The following is a 20,778-nucleotide window of genomic DNA, read 5'->3' as shown; positions in this document are numbered from 1 at the left end:
TAACAAGAAAGACACCAATCCTTCCTGAATGTGGCCCTTCTAGAACATTCAAGAATGAAAAGTAAAATGTCAGCAATAGATTAACTTCTACAGTTTTCTAATGGCAGGTATTAGATACCTGCAGTATTACTAATAAATGTATCTTGTATAACAGAAAGTATTAGATGTCTGCAGTGATACTAACAAGGACATTTTAATGTATTTCTGTACAATTCTGGAATCAATGCCTGTCCTCCCTTATTTATGTAGCAGAAGTCTCTGCATAGATTTCTCATTTTTAGAGAGGTAATGCATACTGGAGTAAAAGATCAGTTTGGAGAATGGACGTTGGGATCATATTTACCTGTGGTGGTACTTTAAATGCACTTGGGGGTTTCAGTGCTACACTGGCAGTAACTTAGTTTCTCCTGTAAACACAGCCTACCCCTGACTCCTGGACATGCCTTTTCTTCCAACTCAGACTGGGATCTAGAAGGCACTATCCTTACTTTCACTGCCCACAATCCCCCTTCCCTATCTTCAGACCTGACACTCTTCTGATTTAAGAGCACCCTTCTGTGCGGGATGTTATATAAATAATGGTGCCTCCGTACATTTCTGTCTCTTGTTGTGAAAAACCTGGCTCAGGAAGACTTAGAGTGCAAACAATCCGAGCTAATATTATGTACATTTTAACTGGGAGGAAACTATACTCAGTACCTCCTTTAGTACGTTCCTGGGTGGGATTTTACCATTTTCATATTGCAAGGGGTCACCCAAAATGTGAGCATTAAAAATGTGTTTTGATTTAACTTTTATCTGTGTTCTGTGGGGAGATACTTTTAAATAATTTATGCTGTTCTAAGTTCTTTTTCTAAGCTTCCTAGAGTTTGGAACCATCCAAATTGATTTCAGTGAAATAAACTAGTATACAGGCAAATGTTTTCAGCTTGGCTGTACAAGGCCTCAGTTGGTAATTGTTCTTTTATCCCAGGAGGTTTTAGCTGGGCCAGGGATTTCCATGACCCTTTCTTGGCGGAGGAACCCAGTGATGTTCTACATAAAGTTCCAGTTTTGTGCTGTTATGCAACTGCCTTACAAAAGAATGAGCATCTGCTGAAAAATAGCTATTTCCCTGGAAACAAATGCCTGTCTCAAGCTAGAGTTGTGCCTTATGAAATTTTTATTTCTACTTACGTATTATTTCATACAGGCTATGAAGTGTTTCTTCACTCTGTGGAAGGATTAGATGACATGGTCATTTGGTATTGATGCCAGTAGAATACAGTGGAGCAACAGGAAGGAGGTTCAGAAGCTTTTAGCTTTAAAACCCTTGATGGTGCAAAAGTAAGTATAGAAGAGGTTAATGAGTGCAGTGCAGGTATGACATAAATAATACACCAGATTATAAGGTGCAAATTTGTTGGAAAAAAGTAGTAAATGGCAGAGTTTGTAGTAATTTGCACAGTTTTAGCATGGGAGAGTACCAGACCAGTAAGTGAATAGGGCCAAGGGATGTGTTTGTGAATAGAAATCTAACTCTGTTGATCTTGTTCATATCAACAGAAACAGGGAAAGAAATTTCTCTGTCAGCTTCTGAATTTTTTAATTGTAGCAAAACCACCATTCTATTCTTACACATTTTTTCTTCTTTGTCATTTCTGAAATGTTCAGATATCATGAGTATTGTCTTAGCCTGTTACTTCAGCAATAGAGAATTCCTCTAGCTTGAGACAAATGCAACAGCTGTTGGTGTCCTATAATTCCAGAACTGTCTGGAAACTTGAATTTCTTATGACACTGGTACCCCAGTTCTGTGTAAAACCCCTGTGTAAAACAAGGTTTGTAGTTTCAAATGAGACTTAACGTTTGGGAGGAAGACAAATGCAGTTTATTTCCACGTGTACTCCTCCACAGACTAGGCACTTTCAAAGTAGAACCAGTCCAGAAACCTGGTTCCAAAAACCGAGGATGTTCTCAGCTTTCATTGGCAGTAGGAGGTTCTAGGAGCCTGGCTACAGCATTGTACCTCTGAAATTATGAAGAGGATTTGATTCAGTTACAATGGGAGATGTTTGCATGCCATCTTTAGATTTTTTTTAAGGGGAAATAATATAATAATATTCTTTCCATGTTTGCTTCTCTTACAAATCAGTCTCAAGAAATTGTGTAACTTGCACTTATGTTAAAATTAAATACATACTATTGTTTTCCTTTGACTCTTTTTGTTGTCTATTACTTTTAATTTGGGTTTTGGGGATTTTATTTTTTTTTAATAGGAGGAAGAAACTGTGCAAGTTGTTGCAGTGACTATCAGTAAATATGATCACTGAATGTAAAGAGGAAAATAAATTGAGACTGCTCTGCTCCACTGTGATACTCAATTTTGCAGTCATTGTCCTGTGCTGCACATTTCCTCCTATTGATGTCTGTCTAGTGCAGAGTATTAAATCCTTAAGGAAGGAGAATATTGTACTTGGCAGGGCTGTGATCATGTGAGATCCTATGGTTTTATGGTTTGGGTTTGAATTGAACTGTAAGATTAAACATGTGGTACATAATGTCTCTCCAACTGAACTGCACTGTACAAATATTACTAAGGAGTCAAATCTGCAATTTATTAATTTAAATACTTCCAAATTATAAAGGAAACAAAGGGATTGGTGGAAAAAAAAAAAGGAAAATAGCAAAGCAGATGAGTGGAAAATAAATTGTGTTTCTTTTAATTTTTTTCCCCAAATTTTTCCACTTGGCTGCTGTACACCAGAGGCTAATTTCCAGAATGACCCTGCAAAAAAAGGAGTAGCAGTATTGCACTTTCTATTTTATTTTGCACTATTTATTTTAAAAGGGTATATATATTGGGATCGATTCAGTTGCTTGAAGATAAGTGTCGTATGGGATGCTCTGAAACTTCTTATTCAGTCTCTAGATGCAGTTCCAGAAGGACCAGGGCCTCTTGCAGATCTTGTGCTGCTTCTGCTAGCTCTGTAGAGTTACTGTGGATACCTAATAATGTACCTAAATACATTGGATGATTGTGACAATGGAGTCAGTCCATTTCTGTGCCAATAGCATCTGCCATTATCTCTGGTTGTCAGAGGCCACAGCAGTCAGGCAGATTGACAGATGAGTATGCAAAGATGTAGATTTCCAGTGCAATTTAGAGATACCCCTAATGTGCAGTTTCTCCAGGTCCCTTCTCTCCTACATGCATTTGGTTCCCATCAGTGACAGGCGCTGGCAAAATTTTTTAAGCATTTCCCTGCATAAATGTATCTGACCCAGTTATTTAAGATCTGCCCATGAAAGATACATTATGCTCACCACTTTGCACTTCAGGGAAGTCATCAGTGCAGCACAGGCCGCAGTCTCAACCTTTTATGTCAGGGTGGTAGAATTCAGCCACTGCAGCTGCAGGGAGGGGGAGATGCAGAGAGTGATGAGGCTTGGCTTGCTGCATCTCAAGCGTGGAGAATGCCTTACATTTTTACATCAGTTATGTGACTAAGAATTATAGGATTTGACACTTCAAAATCATATGCCTTAAAATATTCGTAATTTCCATCTTGCTTTGTTAAAAATGTGTGACTGTCTTAGACAAAATGAAAACAGCCTAGCCCCCAGAGCCTGGGGGAGTGCTGTCTGGTTGAATTACTGTGCTGAGCACAGCAGTCAAGGCTGCACAGAACAGGACTTTGAGACTGCTTAATGGAAGAAAATATTGACCTGCTGAAGTCTGAGGATGAAAGAATGCAGTATAAAGTCCACCTAAGGAAAGGAATAATAATATACAAATTGAAGTAACATGAAGAGTGGAAAGAAGGAAGATGAAAAAAAAGATCATTAACTAGGATTAGTGTCCACAAATGTAGTGTACACCTAAGGAAAAAAAAATGATACCTGACTAATGAAAAGCTATAAAAAGTCCTGTTAATAATTGAGCCTCTAAAATCTGATGAACTTTGCTAGAGCATGGTTGCTACGAAAACCTTATTAGATGAACAAAACTCAACTGGAGTGATTAATTCATATCAGATACTGCTGGCATCCCAAGGGAACAGGCCTGTGAGAAATGAAGTGAACTCTGCTGTGAATGCCTCCAGATAGACTTCAAAGAACAGAACTTCCACAGAAGCACTGTCTCACTTTCACTTTTCCTGAGCTGGGGGGGGGTGTGTGTACCCAGTTACATGCAATTTTCAGGCTAAGGCTGACAACAGCCAATGGAAAATGCTGTAGGATTAGAATCCTGGTTTCTAGGAGTTCACATGCCAAGTGCACCCTGTCAAAACCAAGCTGAGGATATACCAAAACAGACAAAAAATCCTGAAAATATAGTCTCAGCTTCTTCTAATTGAAAGTGTCGTGATCTTAGTGCCATTTAGGACATGATGGGTGCTGGCAACTGGATCCAGTCTGCTGAGATAAAAAAATGTACAGCTCACATAGAACATCTCCTGGCAAGGTACTTCATGTATTTTTAAATTAATACCAATACAACAGCAGAGCTCTTTACTGACAGGAACACAAAACTTGCTGTAAATTAGTCTTATCTACATTGATTCAGAGGCTATTAGAGTCAATAAACCATAGCTGAAATCAAGGTTCAGGTGCTATTTCTAACATATCATCAGTACCAGGAAGGGCAGTTAGTAGCAATCTAACAGAAGCAAAGGGAGAAAACTCAAAGCTCTCAAGCTTTGTGAATGCTCTTTACACTGTGGTTTTGAAGAAGAAAGGAAGGGCTTTTTTAAGGAATGTAGTGTGGCTGGCCTTCACTAATACTTGAAGTTATTCAGACCAAAATAAATCCAATCCCTATAACAGTTCAGGGAGTAAATCTTTAGAGCTTTTGGTTTTTTACCTTCACATTTTTTTTTCTTTTTGGCAGAATATGCTTGACTTAATATCCTGTGTACCACAGCCAGACAGAAAAATCTTTGTCCTTGCTGTACTTTCTAAAGTAATTTGTAGCTTCTTTGCCTTTTATTTTAGTAGGTATCTGAAATGAATTCCATGCTTTTTGGGAAGAGGAAAAGATAATCAGTGTGCAGGTTACAACAACAGATACGTTAATTTATAAGACAGTATCTACAGTCTTTCCAGGGTTCTTGAGTGCTTGGTGTCTTTTATTCACAGCATTCAAGACTTTTTTTCTGGGCCCAAGCTCTATCTGAATGCTTTGTAGATCTTCATCAGAACATAACATCAGGGCATCCAAATCAATTTTTTCCCTCATGAAGACTGGAAGAAACTCATCTAGCATCTGTGATGCCAGAAATACCTCAAGGGGCGTGTTCTCTGCTTCCTCATCATCCCAAATGACTTCTTCCTCTTGCCAAGGGATATCGGCACCATTTTCAGCATTATCTTCCCTACCATTCTCAGCATTTTCATACTGAAAGAGCTCATTGGACATTTTAAAGCTTATACTTTCTTTCTCAGAAGACATGCCTTCAGGATTTATGTCTGCAGCCAAATTCCTTCCAAATACAATCTTGCCAAGGCCTGGCCGCTTAAAAATGGAGAGCTGACTGTCATTGTCAGAAAAGTTTTTCTCTCCAAGGTCATTCTGTAATTCATCCTCCTCTTTCTCATCAAACAAATGCATCACAGTTCTTCTAGCCATACCATCCTCTTGGTTATTGCTTTGTGTTCCCTGCCTTCTCGTGCTGTCACCCATCATTTTTGCCTTCAGTTTCAAGGTGTCTTTGAGATTTTTGGAGAAAGAACTTGTTGTATTTGAAGTGAAGAGACGACTAGGTAGTTTTACTCTGGAGTGTGTCCCTCTGGAAGAATTTACTGTGCCAATCTTTTCTTTAATATAATTCCGGTTCATTTCATGCTGGTGTTTCTCTTGGCGCTTCTCACATTCCTTGATTTGTTTCTCCGCATTTCTCTGGGCCTGTGCTTTGAGTTTGGAGACTCTCTTTGGATTCAGGATGTTCTGCTCGGTGGCAGCTTTGTCCAGGATTCTGACACATTCGTTGCGGTCTCTGCTGGCAGCTGCCTCCAGGGGCGTGCGGAGGTCGTTGTCCAGGGCAAAGATGTTAGCACCAAAGTTGATCAAAAAAGAAACACAGTGAATGTGACCGTTGCAAGCAGCGTGGTGGAGAGGTGTGTTCCCCCAGATGTCACATTTGTCGGGATCACCTCTGAGAAAAGAGCAGACAGTGAGCTGGACATACCCAAACATTGCACTGCCCTGGGATTGATCACAGACAGATGTTTAGCTCTGCTTTGCTATGAGGGTGGTCTCCTGGGAACAAGTCAGCTCCAGCCTCTAGAATGGTGCTGCACAGACTGACACAAGCAGTGGCTTTTGGGCTGTGTGGTGGCACAAGCTCTTAATTGCTGACAATTTTGAATGAAGCCAGCTGGTTGGGGCTCGATGCAACTGCTTATGCAACTCTCATTACAAAGCCAAGGTATCTCCTTTGTGTCACCCCGGAGCCTGACAGTGCTGCTGGCAGGGCTTGCTTTGCTCCCTGCCAGTCTCACCTGCCTCCTGCCATGGGACAGAAATAAGCAGCCACCTGTGTGCAGGCAGGGGGTTCTGCTCCCATGGCTTTGCTGCTGGCAGTTCAAAGTGGGTTCAGGTTTTGACATAAACTTGTTGGAATTAACAGCAAAGCTGTTTCAATAGCTTTTGTGTGGAATATTTTGCATGCCTTATGTAGGGGCAGTCTTAGGAGGATTCTTCAGTGGCCACAGATACATATTTAATGAGCCCATGCAGTAACATTTTTGGTAGGTAATAGGTAAATGATTAAGAGTAAAGCCCTGATTACATGTTTGTCTCCACTTCTAACAGACTGAGCTCAGATAGATGCTGTTGTTTTTCTTCAGCTCTTTTGGTCTCCTTAAGCTGCTTTTGCTTATGGGGCTTTAAAAACAGAAGCTGATTTGAAAATAAAATACCACATCTGTTCAATTGAATTTAAAGCCAGTGAAAAGTATAGCTTTCTTTTTAACTCTTCCACTGACTTCACACTGAACTGCTGCCTGCAAACAGCAACAGGCTTGAACTTTAGCAGGATCAATGATAGCAATGGTTCAGAACAGAGCTTGAGTCTTCTGTGACTAGTAACCAAGGCAGCCATACTAGCCCAAAACCTTTAGTAACTTCAGAGCCAGGAGCCAAATTTTCAAGAATTTCTACTCTTGGGGGTTTTATCATGTCAGTGGCTTGGAAATCAGTTCCATGACAGCTGTACTATGAATGAAATGGTCTGTCCTAACACAAAATCTCCTTCAGGCATTGATCTCTGGCTTTGACTATTTCTGAAGCAAAGTACTAACACATTTGTTGAGGGCCCAATCTGAAAACATCCTTCAACCTGAAATGCCACAGGCAAGAGGGAGGTTGGGGGTCCCTGCAGAGCAGAGGCACAGAGCTGCTGGCACTGGGGAGCAATGGGAAGTCTGAGCATGGTGGGCTGCAAGAGCCCAGACATTTCTACAGAGAGGTGGCAGCTGAGGATCAAAGTTTCTACACTTGTACATATGGAAACCATGTGTTCATGTTTCGCTTTTGTGGCTTTGCCTTGGGGAACGGCCTGATTGTGTCTGAGCATGCCAGATTCCTTAATTGCCACATTAGCAAACATGCTGCATTATCCTGAGCCTTGGAGACCTGTGTCATTGTTCTCCCCCAGTCCTTTCAGAGCTGTTTGTGGTCTCTGTTCCCCGTGGAGCCTGCCAGCCTTTGAGCCTCAAACAGAGTGTGTGTTCCCAGCTCAGTGCGACTTTGGATAAGGTTTAACATCTACTTTGGGTTCTCACACTCCTTTTTTCCCTGCTTTCCCAAGAAAGAGGCTCACACAAAGGAGACCAGTTCTGCTACTTGGTCTTGCCTTTATTCATGTACCTGCAAAGCAAGCAGATAAAATGTCTCTTGATACCTGGGAAGATAAGCTGTTTAAAGATGAGAAGAGTTTCTTGATGGTCTAGCTACATTTTGCAAGGGCTAAATGTATTACAATCTTTAGAGTCCCAAAATCTGCAACACTCTAAAGAAAACCATCCTGTATCTCAGTGCCTTTGTTGGGAAACCTCTTCAAGGAAAGGAGGTATTTGTTAAAAAGAAATTCAATAATAACTTTAAGTACTTTGATAAATTAAAGTACTTTCTCACAAGAAAACATTAAATGACTGCAGAACAGATTGAACATCTTTCAAAGTTCAGTTTCTGGACAGTGAGACTACAGCTATATCTCTGACAGCCCCAGCTTGCTGATTGTGTTAAGAAATCTTGGATTAAAATAGAAGTGGAGGCATATATTTGAAGATTGTGAGGGCAATACAGTCCCAAAGCTGTTCTCTACGAAGAAGAAGCATTAGAAATAAATTAAATAACAAGTACATAGAAATTCTGATCTTCATATTATCCTCTGTGACTTCTATCAGTTTGTATGATAGAAGACATATTTGTCACTCAAATTCTGAAAAATAATTATTTTATTTGTTTCTTAACTAGTTGTTCTGTCTTCTGGGTGTTCAGGGACAAACCTTTATTGACTCTAGGTATTGGAGCTGCCTTAATTATAGGAGTTGAAAAACTGTCAATCTATTGTTGCTTCTTTAGGGGACACAGCAATAACCATGCAGTACAAAGGTCTTTTTTATTGCATTATTACAGCCACACCTGAGCTTGATGAGCTATAAAGCAAATCTATGAAAAACCTATTTTTATTCCATATTTTCTTTCTATTTTTAATAGAAGGAAACTCAGATACATCCAAATAGTTTTTCAACTTTTCTCTCCAAAATACAGGTCAGGTTAATCTTAATCTCTGCCCAGAAGGAATATTTTATTAACTGTATCCTTACACAACAGCAGGTTTTCTTTTATTAGATCTTATTCTAATATCACAGCTTAAGAGTCACAGCTTAAAAGGTAGGCTTCAAGCAAGAGAGTACAGACAGTGGGGAGGAAATTATCATTTAAATAATAAATTTTAAGCATGTAGTACCTTTAAATGATACCAAGCAGAAATATTACTATTAGAAAATAAGCCTATAGAAAACCTTCTTTATTTTTTTTTCAGGTTTTCAATCATCATACCCCAGCTTCTGAAACAGTATTATAATTTTAATCATGATAGTAGTTGCTAATAATATAAAAAGCAGAGAAACAATGATTTTAGATGTCACTGTCTTAAAACTATTGTTTGTGACTTCCCTTCAGAAAGCATGAAACCTTCATAGTTGTCTTCTAAGTGCACTTTGGCAGCAAATGGGAGAGATATTTTGCTAAAAATGTATTAAATGATGCACTTCTCTAGGGCCATTTTCAAAGATAAGTTGTCACAAAAGGTCGTTGGCCAAGTTCTCCTGCATTACAGGGAGGTGAGGTCCCAGGGCCCTGCTCCTGCTGACTCCATGTACGAGATGGTCCCGCTGATGTTAACGCAGCTTCACTGACCGCATGTACAGACCTGCTCTCATGTCCTGGGCCATTGCCCATGAAAAGAAACAACTCTGGGCAGTTGCAGTGAAAGAAACTGCTGTGATTTCCAGCCTTTTTGGGTCTGAGGTCACCGGGGCATTAGGAAAACGACACACTAATTATAGTTTTAAACCACAAGCTTTAAGCAATGGTGGCCTGTTGACTTACCCCCTCCGACATATGACTTCCAGAGCTTCCAGATACCCATGGTATGCTGCCAGAAGGGTGGGTGTCATCCCATCTTCATCTGAAGTATTGAGGTCTTTCTTAGTGGCTTCTTTCAAGAGGTCCAAATTGCCGTCGGCTGCTGCTTTGTGATACCTGCTGGGCATTTTCTGTAACTTCTGGTTTCCCAAAGCAGCTCTGAATGATATCCAGACTGCACAGTCACTCTTCCATTACAGGGATAGTTCATTAATGATTACAAGTTGAGACGTCCCCACAAGGATGGAAATGAGGAGGCAAAGTCCATCCTCACAGAGAACTTATCTGGGGCTCTGCATAGGTGATAGGGTGATGGTGTGGTGAACACTTTCTTTTCCTGGAAGGTGGCTCTGCTGTTTACCATTCATTGCATATTAGGCTATTGAAAAGTAGAGGGGATTCATTCATCTTCTCTGTGTCTCTGCCTAACTGCTCTGGGAAAACTTCAAAAGGACCTCAAACTTCAGGAAAACCTTCAAAAACTTCAAAAAGCCATGAATGTCAGTACAACCAGATTTCACTCTAAGTAATAAAGTACCCCTCAGATTTGATAGGATGAAGTGCATTACTGGTGAAATCCTTTTTAAACTATCATTTGCTGTGCTGCTGCATTTAAAAACAAACCTCTCCCCCACCACACCAGGCACATCCCTGAAGCTGATTCCTGCACACAGATTGATGTGCAGATGGAAATGGGCCCATTGGGACTGGAGTGGTGTGTAGGTAAAACCACCAGCAGGTCTGCAAGTCACAGCAGGCAAAACCACTGTGTGATCCTTTCAGCTGCAAATTGCATTTAATCAGAAGATCTTAAGGCACATAGGAAATACAAATTCACCTACAAGGTATTGTTATCTCTGCTTTTTAGATGCAAAAAAATGTTTAGGGTTTCCTCAAGACAACACAGGGAATTTTAGAAATGGAAACATGATGGGCCTGAGCCCACTGCCTCAGCCTGGGCACTCTGGTACTCATCTGGGAACAGATGGGTCTAGTCTCCATCTCAGATAATCACTTCTTGCTTTAGAAATTATTTCCCCTGATTTCAGTGGCTTTATGAGCTATCTCTGTGAGCAGAAGTTTATAGAATAATTCTAACTTTTAGGTTCAAAAGAATTACTAAGAGAAAACCATAATAAAGGTTGGTTTTAAAACAGTTGCTGAGAAGAAATCAGTAAGAGACTACCTGCTGCTTAATAAAATGCTGCAGGTCATCTCTTATTCTGGTCACATTCACAACAGCTGCCAGATAAATGTTGGCTTTTTGTCAAGCTGTTTTCTATGACTAACTGAATTAACCTGTATTTTAGGGAATCTACCCTCAGCAATTACCAGTAAGGTTTTGTTGCTTATTATGCCCCTGTTACAGAAGCAGTAGCAATTTCAAACCAACTCTTTGTTCAGAGTTGGTACAATTACTGAATGGAGTGCCACCTCATTTATTTCCCATAATGCCACCCATGTAATACACTGGAGACCTCTCCAAATGGGCTTTAATTGTTAATTATTTGCTCAGGAATTGAAGAGCTCTTCAGAAACAAACTTGCACCAACATTTTCATCTGTGGTGACAAAGAGAGTCAGCCAGATCCTGTGACAGGTTTGAATCTTTTAATAAACAAGCCTAGGTAGGAGTAAACTAAAGCCCTGACTTTCCTTCATGTTATCCATAGACACATCCACCCCCAGTGCTCTCCTACCAGCTCAGGACACTGAGGAAGTGCTGTGCTTCACCTCCATCCCCATGTTAGAAGACGGTTTTACCCTCAGCCCTTTTTTGAGTTCCCAACATAGCCATTAATACTTTCCTATTAAAAAATGCAGTAATATTTTTGACTTTCTGTTTAACTAGGCTCAACATTGAGTTAAATTTACAGCTACTAGAAAAAACTAGCTGTTGCAGAACAAAGACAGGTAATACATAGACTTTTACATATGTATATTAATTAGCTGTTTCTTGATGCCATTGAATTTTATTTCCTTTACTGGGTAGAGCAAGCTTTTTTACTCTCAGGAATGTAAAATGATCACCCAGGCACATATTGCATATACCACCAGTGTTAGGTAGAAGGGGGGAGACAGCATTTTTCTTACATGCCTACATTTGGCACTGTTAGCTACACCCATGGAAATTAGTTGGTGGCACAAGAGACCTTTTCATTTTTCAAGATTATTGTTTTATACTGGAGATATAAATTAATTTGATTTTCTGTTAATTAATTCAGCAGACAAAATGTTGATCTCTGAGTAATTTTTTATCATCTAACATCTGAAAATATTAAAGAAATGTTATTCTGTATGATGCTAAGTGGGAAAATATCGTTCCAAGTTTTAATTAGTGATAAAACAAAACCCACGTCAATTGGAGAGAAGCTCCTGCACTTTGCAAGCTTTATTATTATTTATGTCACAAAAGTGGGCATCACAAAAAAGAAAGAAAAAAGAAAAGACCAAATAAAATCTCCATCTGTTTCTAAACTCTGGGTGTTTGTTCATCTTTGTCCCATCCAAAAACCTCAACTTAAAATGCGATAAATGATTCAACATCAAATGAGCTAAATTTCTCAGCCTGAACGGAGATTTTTCTTTGAGACTAAAGCTCAAAATTGTGAACTCCCTGAGTAGTTAGAATGAAGCTTTTCTTTTGGGGTTTGAAAAGAACTTCAAAACCAGTCCACTTCCAATTGAAATGTCTTACTAGACTCAGGAGAAATTGTTGTGATGGCACGTGGTGTTGTAAGCTAATGAGTTATTACCTAACAGTTTTGATCTGTTCCTGTTTACTAAGCCTCTGATTATTGTTGTTTTTTGAGAACTATCTTAAATACAATGTTACCTGCTAAACAAACTATTTAGACATAAAGACTACAGCATCATTAGTTACATCGTGCCATCTGTTTTGCCTGAGGTGTTACCAGCACAACATTTCCTCATTGCAACTTTTCTAAGCACCAGCCATGGTATGGGAAGGGCCATACAAGGAGAGACAAGAGAAGCTCTGCTTGTCTAATGAGATCCTTGGAACTAATGAACTTAGAGAAGAATGAAATTAGTCACACTGAGTAATAGTGGTACACGATTCAGAGATTATTACAACATTTAAACAACACTAAAAGCTTTTTTCTTCACTCCTTAGAGTGCCCCAAGGAGACTGTTGCTGGATGTCTTCCTGAGTAGCACTGTTCCCACAGTGTGGTTGGGTGTGACCCAGGCCAGTGGTGCCTGAGGCCCATCCTGACAGGATCTTTGTTCAGGTGTAACGGTGCTTGAGTCAGGGGTCCAAGGGCAGCCCTTGCAGTCCCCCTGCACACATGGGCATATAAAAGCAGACTGGGGGACTCTTGTAGGGCTAGAAACCATGACATTATCCATTGTATCATAGTGACATTTGCAATAAGTGTTTTTGTTGTGAATGCTCAAAAGCAGGAGTTCTGACCTGGGGCTTGGCCTCCTAGCATTGCTGAACACTTCTTCTTGGCTTTGTTGTTTTTTTCCCCATTGTATCATCAGCTGTGCTACAAACTGTCCCAAAGAAAACCACATTGAGCTCACTGGTGTCTCCAATGCTGTCCTGCTGCCGGTGTGTGAGGGACAGGGACAGCCAAAGCCCACAGCAAAATGCATCTATGCTGAGGTGATCTGTGTCTCTCCAGAGATGGTTTGCAGTGCCCCAGTGCTCAGGGTGTGCTCTTGAGCAGTGCTTTCTTAACCCAAAAAAGTTAGAAAACAAAACAATTCAAAGAGAAAAGCAGAGGATTGGAAGAGGAGACCTGGAAGGTTTTTGCAGCAGAGAAAAAAAAAATTGTGGAGACAATTTTGTGTTTCAAGGCATGAATTAGCTGTTTACCTGTAACTCAGGCCATAGTTATTGTTACACGCTGAACTACTTGACAGGTGGAGCTGGATTTTTTGAAAGGAGGAATGGCCATACTTTCTTTACAGATTGAGCTGCAAATTCAGACATGTTAAGTGAAGCAACAACTATTTATTTTGGCACATCATGATGAAATGCATCCATCAAACCTACACACTCAAAGACTGGTATTAGGAGCTGGTAGCTTGCACTGCAGGGCAAACCCAGTTGTGGTGACTGTGGCAATTGTGTTGTTCTAACTGCTTCCACCCACGCTGTTGTTCCATCCAAATTTCCAGCACTTTGGTACCCACCAGCAGCTTACAGACAAGCTTTTTCTCACAAGTCTAAATTTTTAAAAGAAAAGAGGCAACTCTCATTTGGGCTGGGAATGTCTAGAATGTCTAAGCACAGATATGTAATGATTAAAAAAAAAAAAAGTAAATTAATCATTTTACATGAATACATGGTACATTAATAAAAAAAGTTATTATTCCCTACGCCAAATTTAACATCTCATTCTTAAATTACTGTTGCATAATATTAATTTTCCTCTTTGCCTATGATCTATCTTTTTGCTTGCTTAAGACTTCCATTACTCTTAAAAATATGAATCTTTGGGTTTTTTTTACAAGTCTATCTGAATTCAAAAGCATTGGGCAAGCTGAAAGATAACACAGATATGAAACTTTTCCTTCCCAGATCCCTTCCATATAGCTTTGAACAATGATAGTCTGACCAAAGCCTCCAGAGATCCTTCAGCCTAAAGATCTGATCCAGGATTGCAGATTTGCCCATACAGGGGAACAAAATATTCTCAGTTACATGTTAATCTACTGGTGGAATTGTTTGAAACTATCAGCAAATCAAAGTGGCACAACAATCTTCTTTTTAAAAAATGACTGCCAAAAGATACTCTTTTTCCTGTGCAACATCTGACAAGAGAATAAAGGGAGTAAACTATCAGAGCAAGAAAAGAATACTTAAAAAATGGAAGGCAACAACAAACCATATCAAAGACTCAATATCCCCTAAAAGTCTCCTGTGAGCCCTCCTTTTCACAGCAAGAAGACTGCATCTCAACAAGAGACAGGTGCAAGCTCTCAGTCCCTCAGGAGCAGAAAGGCTACACCTGTGTGGTGCCTGCCCCAGGTCCTATATAACCCTGCCCTAGCAGCCAAAGAGCAAGCTTGTGGTGACAGTGAGGAGGTGGGGCTGTTTGTGGAGCAGCAGTGCTTGAGCACCTCAAGGATGTGGTGAGTGGGGTTTAGGGATGAGAATTTAGGCCCTTTCCTTACTGCTCTCTTATTTTTGTCCTGTTTGTCTTGCAGGTTGCTGCTCCTGTTTGGTTTTTTGTTGTCCTTAGCCCCTTGTGCTGATGGCCTGGGGGATCAGGATCTCTTGGGTAATGAAGCCTCTCTGGGCTGGTAGTGGTGTGCATGTGGGCTTTAAGTTTGCTTGGAACTGCTCCCCCTCTGCCTTGTTGTGGAAGGGGTCTTTGGAGCAGGGCTGGCTAGCTGGAGGACTTGCAAGGTGTATACCTCCAGGAGGGTGGCTGTGGAACTGACTGTGGTCTTTCCTCTGCAGAGAGTGTGACCTGTCACAAGGATGGGATGGAAGTTGAGTTTTCAGGAGAGCTTGCTAACTACTCCTGGCATGTGTGTGTTGTGGGTAGGTGTTGCTACTAACCTGGCTTGGTCCTTTCTACTGTAGCTTGACAGCAGGTGCCTGCCTGCAGGGCTAATTTTCTGCCTTCTCCCTAGATGTTAGCGGTGAAGAGATGGTGTCCTGTGACCACAATGTGGATTATGAGAGGTTGTTGCTCAGTGTCCTGTTTGTCAACTGCACCAGCCTGGAGGTAAAGGGGTCTCCATTCTAGGAAGGTGCTGTGATGGAGTATGTTTTTCCTGGTCAGAACTGCTTTTGATAAGGTTACTAGCTCTATATTTCTTCAACAGTGGAAATGCTTAAACTATTCTGTGAGAGCAGAAGCAGTTTAAAAAGCCCCACCAAAGTATTACCTTAATACTTGTTCTTTAAACTGTGGATTATGTGGCCTCAGACACTGCTATAAGTGTAGCCTTCTTCTATAAAGGAATGGAGTTATGTTAAATAACATCTTGTTGGGAAGTGGACCAGGTCCAAGAGTTTCACACAACATTCTATTTAATGTGTGGATATTAGAGTGATTACCAATGCACACCACTTACAGCTATTGAGGTAGAGTAGTAAGTGAGAGATCAACTCACACTGGCCTTAAAAACAGGATTTGTTTGGATTGGTTGCTTTTAGGCATTTGCAATATCACTAAACTCCTGGTTTTGGTATTTGTTAATTTGTTTCTTGAACAGCTGACTCTGGTACTACAGCCTGCCAGACCTGGAAAGCTTTCTTCTTGACTCCTGCAGCTTTTTCAGCACCTTCTCTCTTTAACCTAGTCCTGTTAACCTGTGCTTTCCTAGAGAACCAATCTTTTTCAATGAGAAAAATATTTTCTAAAATACTGTTAGTTGTGGCCTTGTAACTGGTACAAACACCTAGAACAGCTCTGAAGTTTAGTCTCAAAGGCTTTCAGTTGTCCTCATGATGCAGTGAGTACTGCTGTCTTTCTAATTAATGTCTCTTTTTCCATAGGCTGGTCAGCACCAACTAAAGTTGAGGATGATGGTGAATGACACAATGGGAGAGGAGAAGAATGTAACCTATAGCACTCACTGCAGTGCAGTTCATGCAGATGAGATCATTACTCCTTTATTTGCTGGAACAACAAACTGTACAAAAGACTTCATGGCAGTAAGTAGAGAGTGGGAATGCCTCCTTAGAGACTTGCAAGGGGTAGTGGCTGTGTCCTGGTACTACATGGCTGGGATCTGCTGAAAGGTGTTGAAAGCTCTAGCTAGTTTCAGGGAGGTCTGTTGGCTGCATGTTCATCTTTGCATGACCAGTAGCTCTTTGAAGAGCTACTTTGCACATGGTTTGTCTCCAGCCCTATTGAAGGGGAAACTGGGATGATCATGTCAGCTCTTGGCTTTGAAAGACTATAGTGAAGATCTTTTGTTAAAGCTTTGGATTGTGACCACTGACTGTTCCTGTGGTCTAACCACTGTGCTGTGTTCCAGGTTACTTTCCCAGGACTCATTCTGAGCTTCAGTGATGAACATATGGTATGTGCTTTCTGTCTTGCAAAGGGAGGATGTAGGAATGCATGGGGTTTTGGATCTAAACTGTCTGATGTCTCAGCTATTGCTGTTCTCTTCTGGGGTAGTTGCATCTTGTTGGAAGCTTATTTCTACATTATTGATACAGGAAACTTGAATGAAAAATGTGCAAGGTAGCAGCCCTGCAGAGTGAAGAACTGTAATGCCTTTCTGCTTCTGTGTGGCTGTGCCTTTCTTTCTTAAGGAAGAAACTCCTGCTTTGCAGGCTCTGGCAACTCTGATGACCTGGACTCTGTCAATTGATGATGGAACCAGAACATACCAGTTGAGTCTTGCAGAAGCCATGCAGCAAGGATATAACTTTCTAGCTGATGGCCATAACCTGGTCTTTCAGGTGGCCTTTACTGCTACTGGAGTTGTTTCTTACAAGGTATGTGAACAAAGAATTGCTACTGAGAGGGACAGTGCTGGTCTAACAGGTTGGGTAACTCCATCCTGTAGACTTGTGGAAGCTTATCAACTGCCTAGCCCTATAAAATGGGGAAGCACAGTGTGCGCTGCAGCAGCACAGTTGACAGGCATCCATGTAAGTGAGATCCTAGCTATAGCCTGTGCTGTGAACATCTGATTGGCAGTCTCATGAGTAGACTTTTTCTGAAAGCATGGTGAGATAAGGAGAAACTGCTGTGGCAAAGATGAAGAGCAGCAGTCCTGAACCAGACATAGTATTATGGGCCTGCAGCATTTGCCTTAAAATGGATTATGAGCCTCTGAGTATGCTATAACAGCCTTCTGTCTTCTTTGTCAGCACAATGATAACGTGCTCCACACTGTGGCACTCAAGCTCTTATATGGCCCTCCTGAACACAGACTGACTGTGGAGTCAAGAATGATTTGTGCACCAGGTAATGCATGGAGAAAGCCAGAACCTGGCCTGACTCTGCCCTGAAGAAACTGCTATAGTTAACAAAGATGCTGTTGCAGGTCCAGCCATTTGTAATGCAACACACATGACTGTTGCCATCCCAGCCTTCCCAGGCACCCTTATGGCTGTTGGTGTAGAGAATAAGACTATCCCCATGGACCATCTTGAGGAAAATGGAATGGCTCTGGACAGAAGGAGAGGGGTCAAGCTGCATATTAGCAGGGGAGTCCTGAAGTCTAGGGTGAGTTCTGATCCTCAGGTCAGAGTTGGTGTGATCACAATTCCTTGGTGCTTGCTGAGATCCAGAGCACAGTAGCTTTTGACCTAGACTAAGTGTCAGGTCATCCATGTGCCCTGCAGCTGGTGGAGGGTGGCTGTGATTAAGATGAATACAAACTGACTTTATAATGGAATAGGCATTGTTCAAATGTGACTTGGCTTCCATGAAGTCTCTTGGCAGAAATAGCTGGAGGTGAAAATTCTTCCTGGAATAGGTTAGTATTTGATGTGTCTGGAGCAATACAGAATAAGAAACTAGCTGAGTCTGAAGCCCCAGGGCAAGTGAAACACTAACACATGCATATGTTAAAATTAACTCTTGTAGTTAAACTCAGTAACTCTTGTCTTTCAGCTACATGGAGGAAGATGCTTAGGGCTTCAGTCCTACATGAGCTCTCTGAAGCTGACTTTTCACTTCCATGGGGAGACTGTGGCAATGGTGATGCAGCCAGAGTGCCCCTGTAACCAGCATGCACCAATAGGTAAGTGACAGGTATCTGCAATGGGCTTGACCCATGTCCTACTCAGATGGTAATTCTTCAGCATGGGTTATTCTTCAACTAGTCTTTCACAGGAAAGTGTCTCTAGCCAGAACACAACAGCTCTTGGCAGACTGAGCTGTCAATGACTGGTATGACAATTTGTGAACCTCTGTTACAGCTGCTGTGTGCACCCAGGATGGGTACATGGATTTTGAGGTCCTGGCAGACAGTACTACACCTCTGCTAGACTTGGATACACTGAGGCTCAGAGATCCTTTGTGCCGACCGGCCTTTAAGTCATCTTTGAATGACAGGGTTTGGTTTCATGTTCCACTGAATGGATGTGGGACCAGGTATTGGGTAAGTGTGTAGCCATGATTGATAGGGAGGGCTTTGTGCATTGGGAATGATCCCACTAATACTGGTATTTATCTACAGTTTGATGGAGAGAAGATTGTTTATGAAAATGAGGTAAGGGCGTTATGGACAGACCTTCCACTGCGCAGGATCTCAAGAGACAGTGAACTCAGGTGTGTCTGGAAACCTCTTTGTTAATACTTAGTCCTGGGTATCCTATATATGAACATAAGACTGAGCTGCTCCTTTCTTGTTACAGGCTAACAGTCCTGTGCTCCTTCAGCAGTAGTGATGCCTCCCTCAGTATAAGGGTAGACAACCATCCTCCTCTGGCTTCTTCAGTGAACCAAGGTTCCCTCTCCTTAGTTCTTCTAAGCTACCCAGGTAAACTGGCTCTGGGCTTAGGTGGTTAGGGAGCAACTGAGCTGCTGGGGGCAGGGAGGATGTATGAGCTGTGCAGGTGCATGGGCTTCTAATGATCTGATGTACTTCTTCCCTTCCTACCTGTGCTACTTAAGGCAGATGCCTTAAATCTGTGACTCCAGGAAAAACTGCAGCTGGTGACTAACTGCTGTTGAAGAGCTCTAGACCAAGGTTTCTTTAGGACTCTTTGTATGACAACTCATCTAACAAGGCTTTGTTTTTTTTGCAGAGGCCTCATACAGGCAGCCATACCGTGATGATCAGTACCCAATAGTAAGGTACCTACGACAGCCCATCTTCCTGGAAGTTCAGGTTCTGAATCGCAATGATCCCAATCTCCACTTGGTATTGGATGACTGTTGGGCAACAGCTTCAGAAAAGCCAAGCTCACTTCCCCAGTGGAATATTGTTGTTGATGGGTGAGTGTCCTGCTGGGTAAAATAAGGCATGTTTGTGTGTATGTGGATTCCCTAGTTCCTCCTGCCCCTCTCCTGAGAACAGTTGCAGATAAAGGGCTTCACATCAGGTGACCTTTGAGGTACCTTAGTGGTGCTGTCCAGGTGTGCTGGAGTTTGTAAGAGGATGGCAGCATCTCTGCCTCCAACTCTAGCTTGCAGCTTTTTTTAAAAAACACCCAAAACCCAACCCACAAACCACTGATTTCCTTTCTGCTGATCTGTCTTCTTGCTTCTTGCCCACTGGCAGGTGCGAGTACGACCTGGACAGCTACAGGACTGTGTTTCACCCTGTGGGGCACGGTGTCAGCTATGCTAACTATCGCCAAAGGCTGGAAGTGAAGACTTTTGCCTTTGCCTCTGGTGACAAAGCCCTCCCTGGCCTAGTAGGTGACATTTGCCTCCTTAGAGCAGTAAGCAGGAGTGGTTACTGGCTGAAGATGAATGGGCCTGTCATCCTCTGTCCTAGGTGTACTTCCACTGCAGTGTCCTCATCTGTAACCGTTTTCAACCAGACTCCCCTCTATGTGTGACAAGATGCCCTAGGTCATCTAGAAGCAAGCGAGGTAATGTCAAAGCAGATGTTGGGTTGTACTGATCCAGGATAACTCCCTGTACTGTGGGGTTCACCTCTACTGTGTCTCTGTTGCAGAGAGTGGGATGCCAGGTATGAACTCTGCAGTGGTGAGCCTGTGGGGTCCTGTCCTCCTTGTGCCAGAGGGATGGTCTGCAAACCAAGGTACTAAGTGAGTGTGGTGCTGATGTATGCTGCTTAGGCTTAGTGAAGAGCTGTCTCCACCAACTGTATCTTCCCCTTGCTTTGTAGGGAGCACTCTCCTGAGCAAGGAAGCGTGGACTGGCATTACAATGACTGTTGTTGGTATTCTCTCTCTGGTGACCATAATGCTACTTTTTTTAGCTTTTCTTAAATGCCTGAAGAGAAAAGCATTCATGGTAAATGTGGTACACTAATTTTTTTACAAATAAATTTGGATTGCAAAAGTCCTCAGGATGAATTGTAGTTCTGGAGTTGTTGCTGTGTAGTATTCAAGGGGCTAGAGCAAGATGGGTGTCTGTCTTTACCTCTGCTCAGGATGCTGTTGCTGAAACTAGAACTGAAGCTTTTAAAAGCTCATGTGAAAATGGCTGCTTCCCCTCTACTGGATGGCTTCCTTAACTCATGTTAGGGGATGACTGACAGGGTACTACA

General features: G+C 41.7%; 2 protein-coding genes across 2 annotated transcripts; one reads left to right on the top strand and one right to left on the bottom strand.

The window, feature by feature from the left end:
* Positions 1-5,059: 5,059 nt before the first annotated feature.
* ANKS4B (ankyrin repeat and sterile alpha motif domain containing 4B) lies at positions 5,060-9,765 on the bottom strand. Its single transcript, XM_010003311.1, has 2 exons — positions 9,602-9,765; positions 5,060-6,137 (listed from the first exon to the last, which is right to left on the bottom strand). The coding sequence occupies exons 1-2, from the start codon at positions 9,763-9,765 to the stop codon at positions 5,060-5,062; spliced, it is 1,242 nt and encodes a 413-aa protein (XP_010001613.1).
* A 4,975-nt stretch (positions 9,766-14,740) lies between these two features.
* On the top strand, positions 14,741-20,540 carry ZP2 (zona pellucida glycoprotein 2 (sperm receptor)). Its single transcript, XM_010003310.1, has 18 exons — positions 14,741-14,745; positions 14,821-14,894; positions 15,077-15,160; positions 15,253-15,347; positions 16,124-16,282; positions 16,609-16,653; positions 16,913-17,077; positions 17,456-17,552; positions 17,632-17,813; positions 18,204-18,333; positions 18,512-18,693; positions 18,772-18,863; positions 18,950-19,074; positions 19,343-19,532; positions 19,819-19,954; positions 20,038-20,134; positions 20,221-20,307; positions 20,395-20,540. Exons 1-18 carry the CDS (start codon positions 14,741-14,743, stop codon positions 20,538-20,540), a joined length of 2,091 nt encoding a protein of 696 aa, XP_010001612.1.
* The last annotated feature ends 238 nt before the right edge of the window (positions 20,541-20,778 follow it).

Source organism: Chaetura pelagica, unplaced genomic scaffold, assembly GCF_000747805.2.
Source record: "Chaetura pelagica isolate M959 unplaced genomic scaffold, ChaPel_1.0 scaffold138, whole genome shotgun sequence".
NCBI lineage: Eukaryota > Metazoa > Chordata > Aves > Apodiformes > Apodidae > Chaetura > Chaetura pelagica.
Note: the sequence above shows the minus strand (reverse complement) of the source record. Positions and strands in the feature narration are given on the sequence as shown.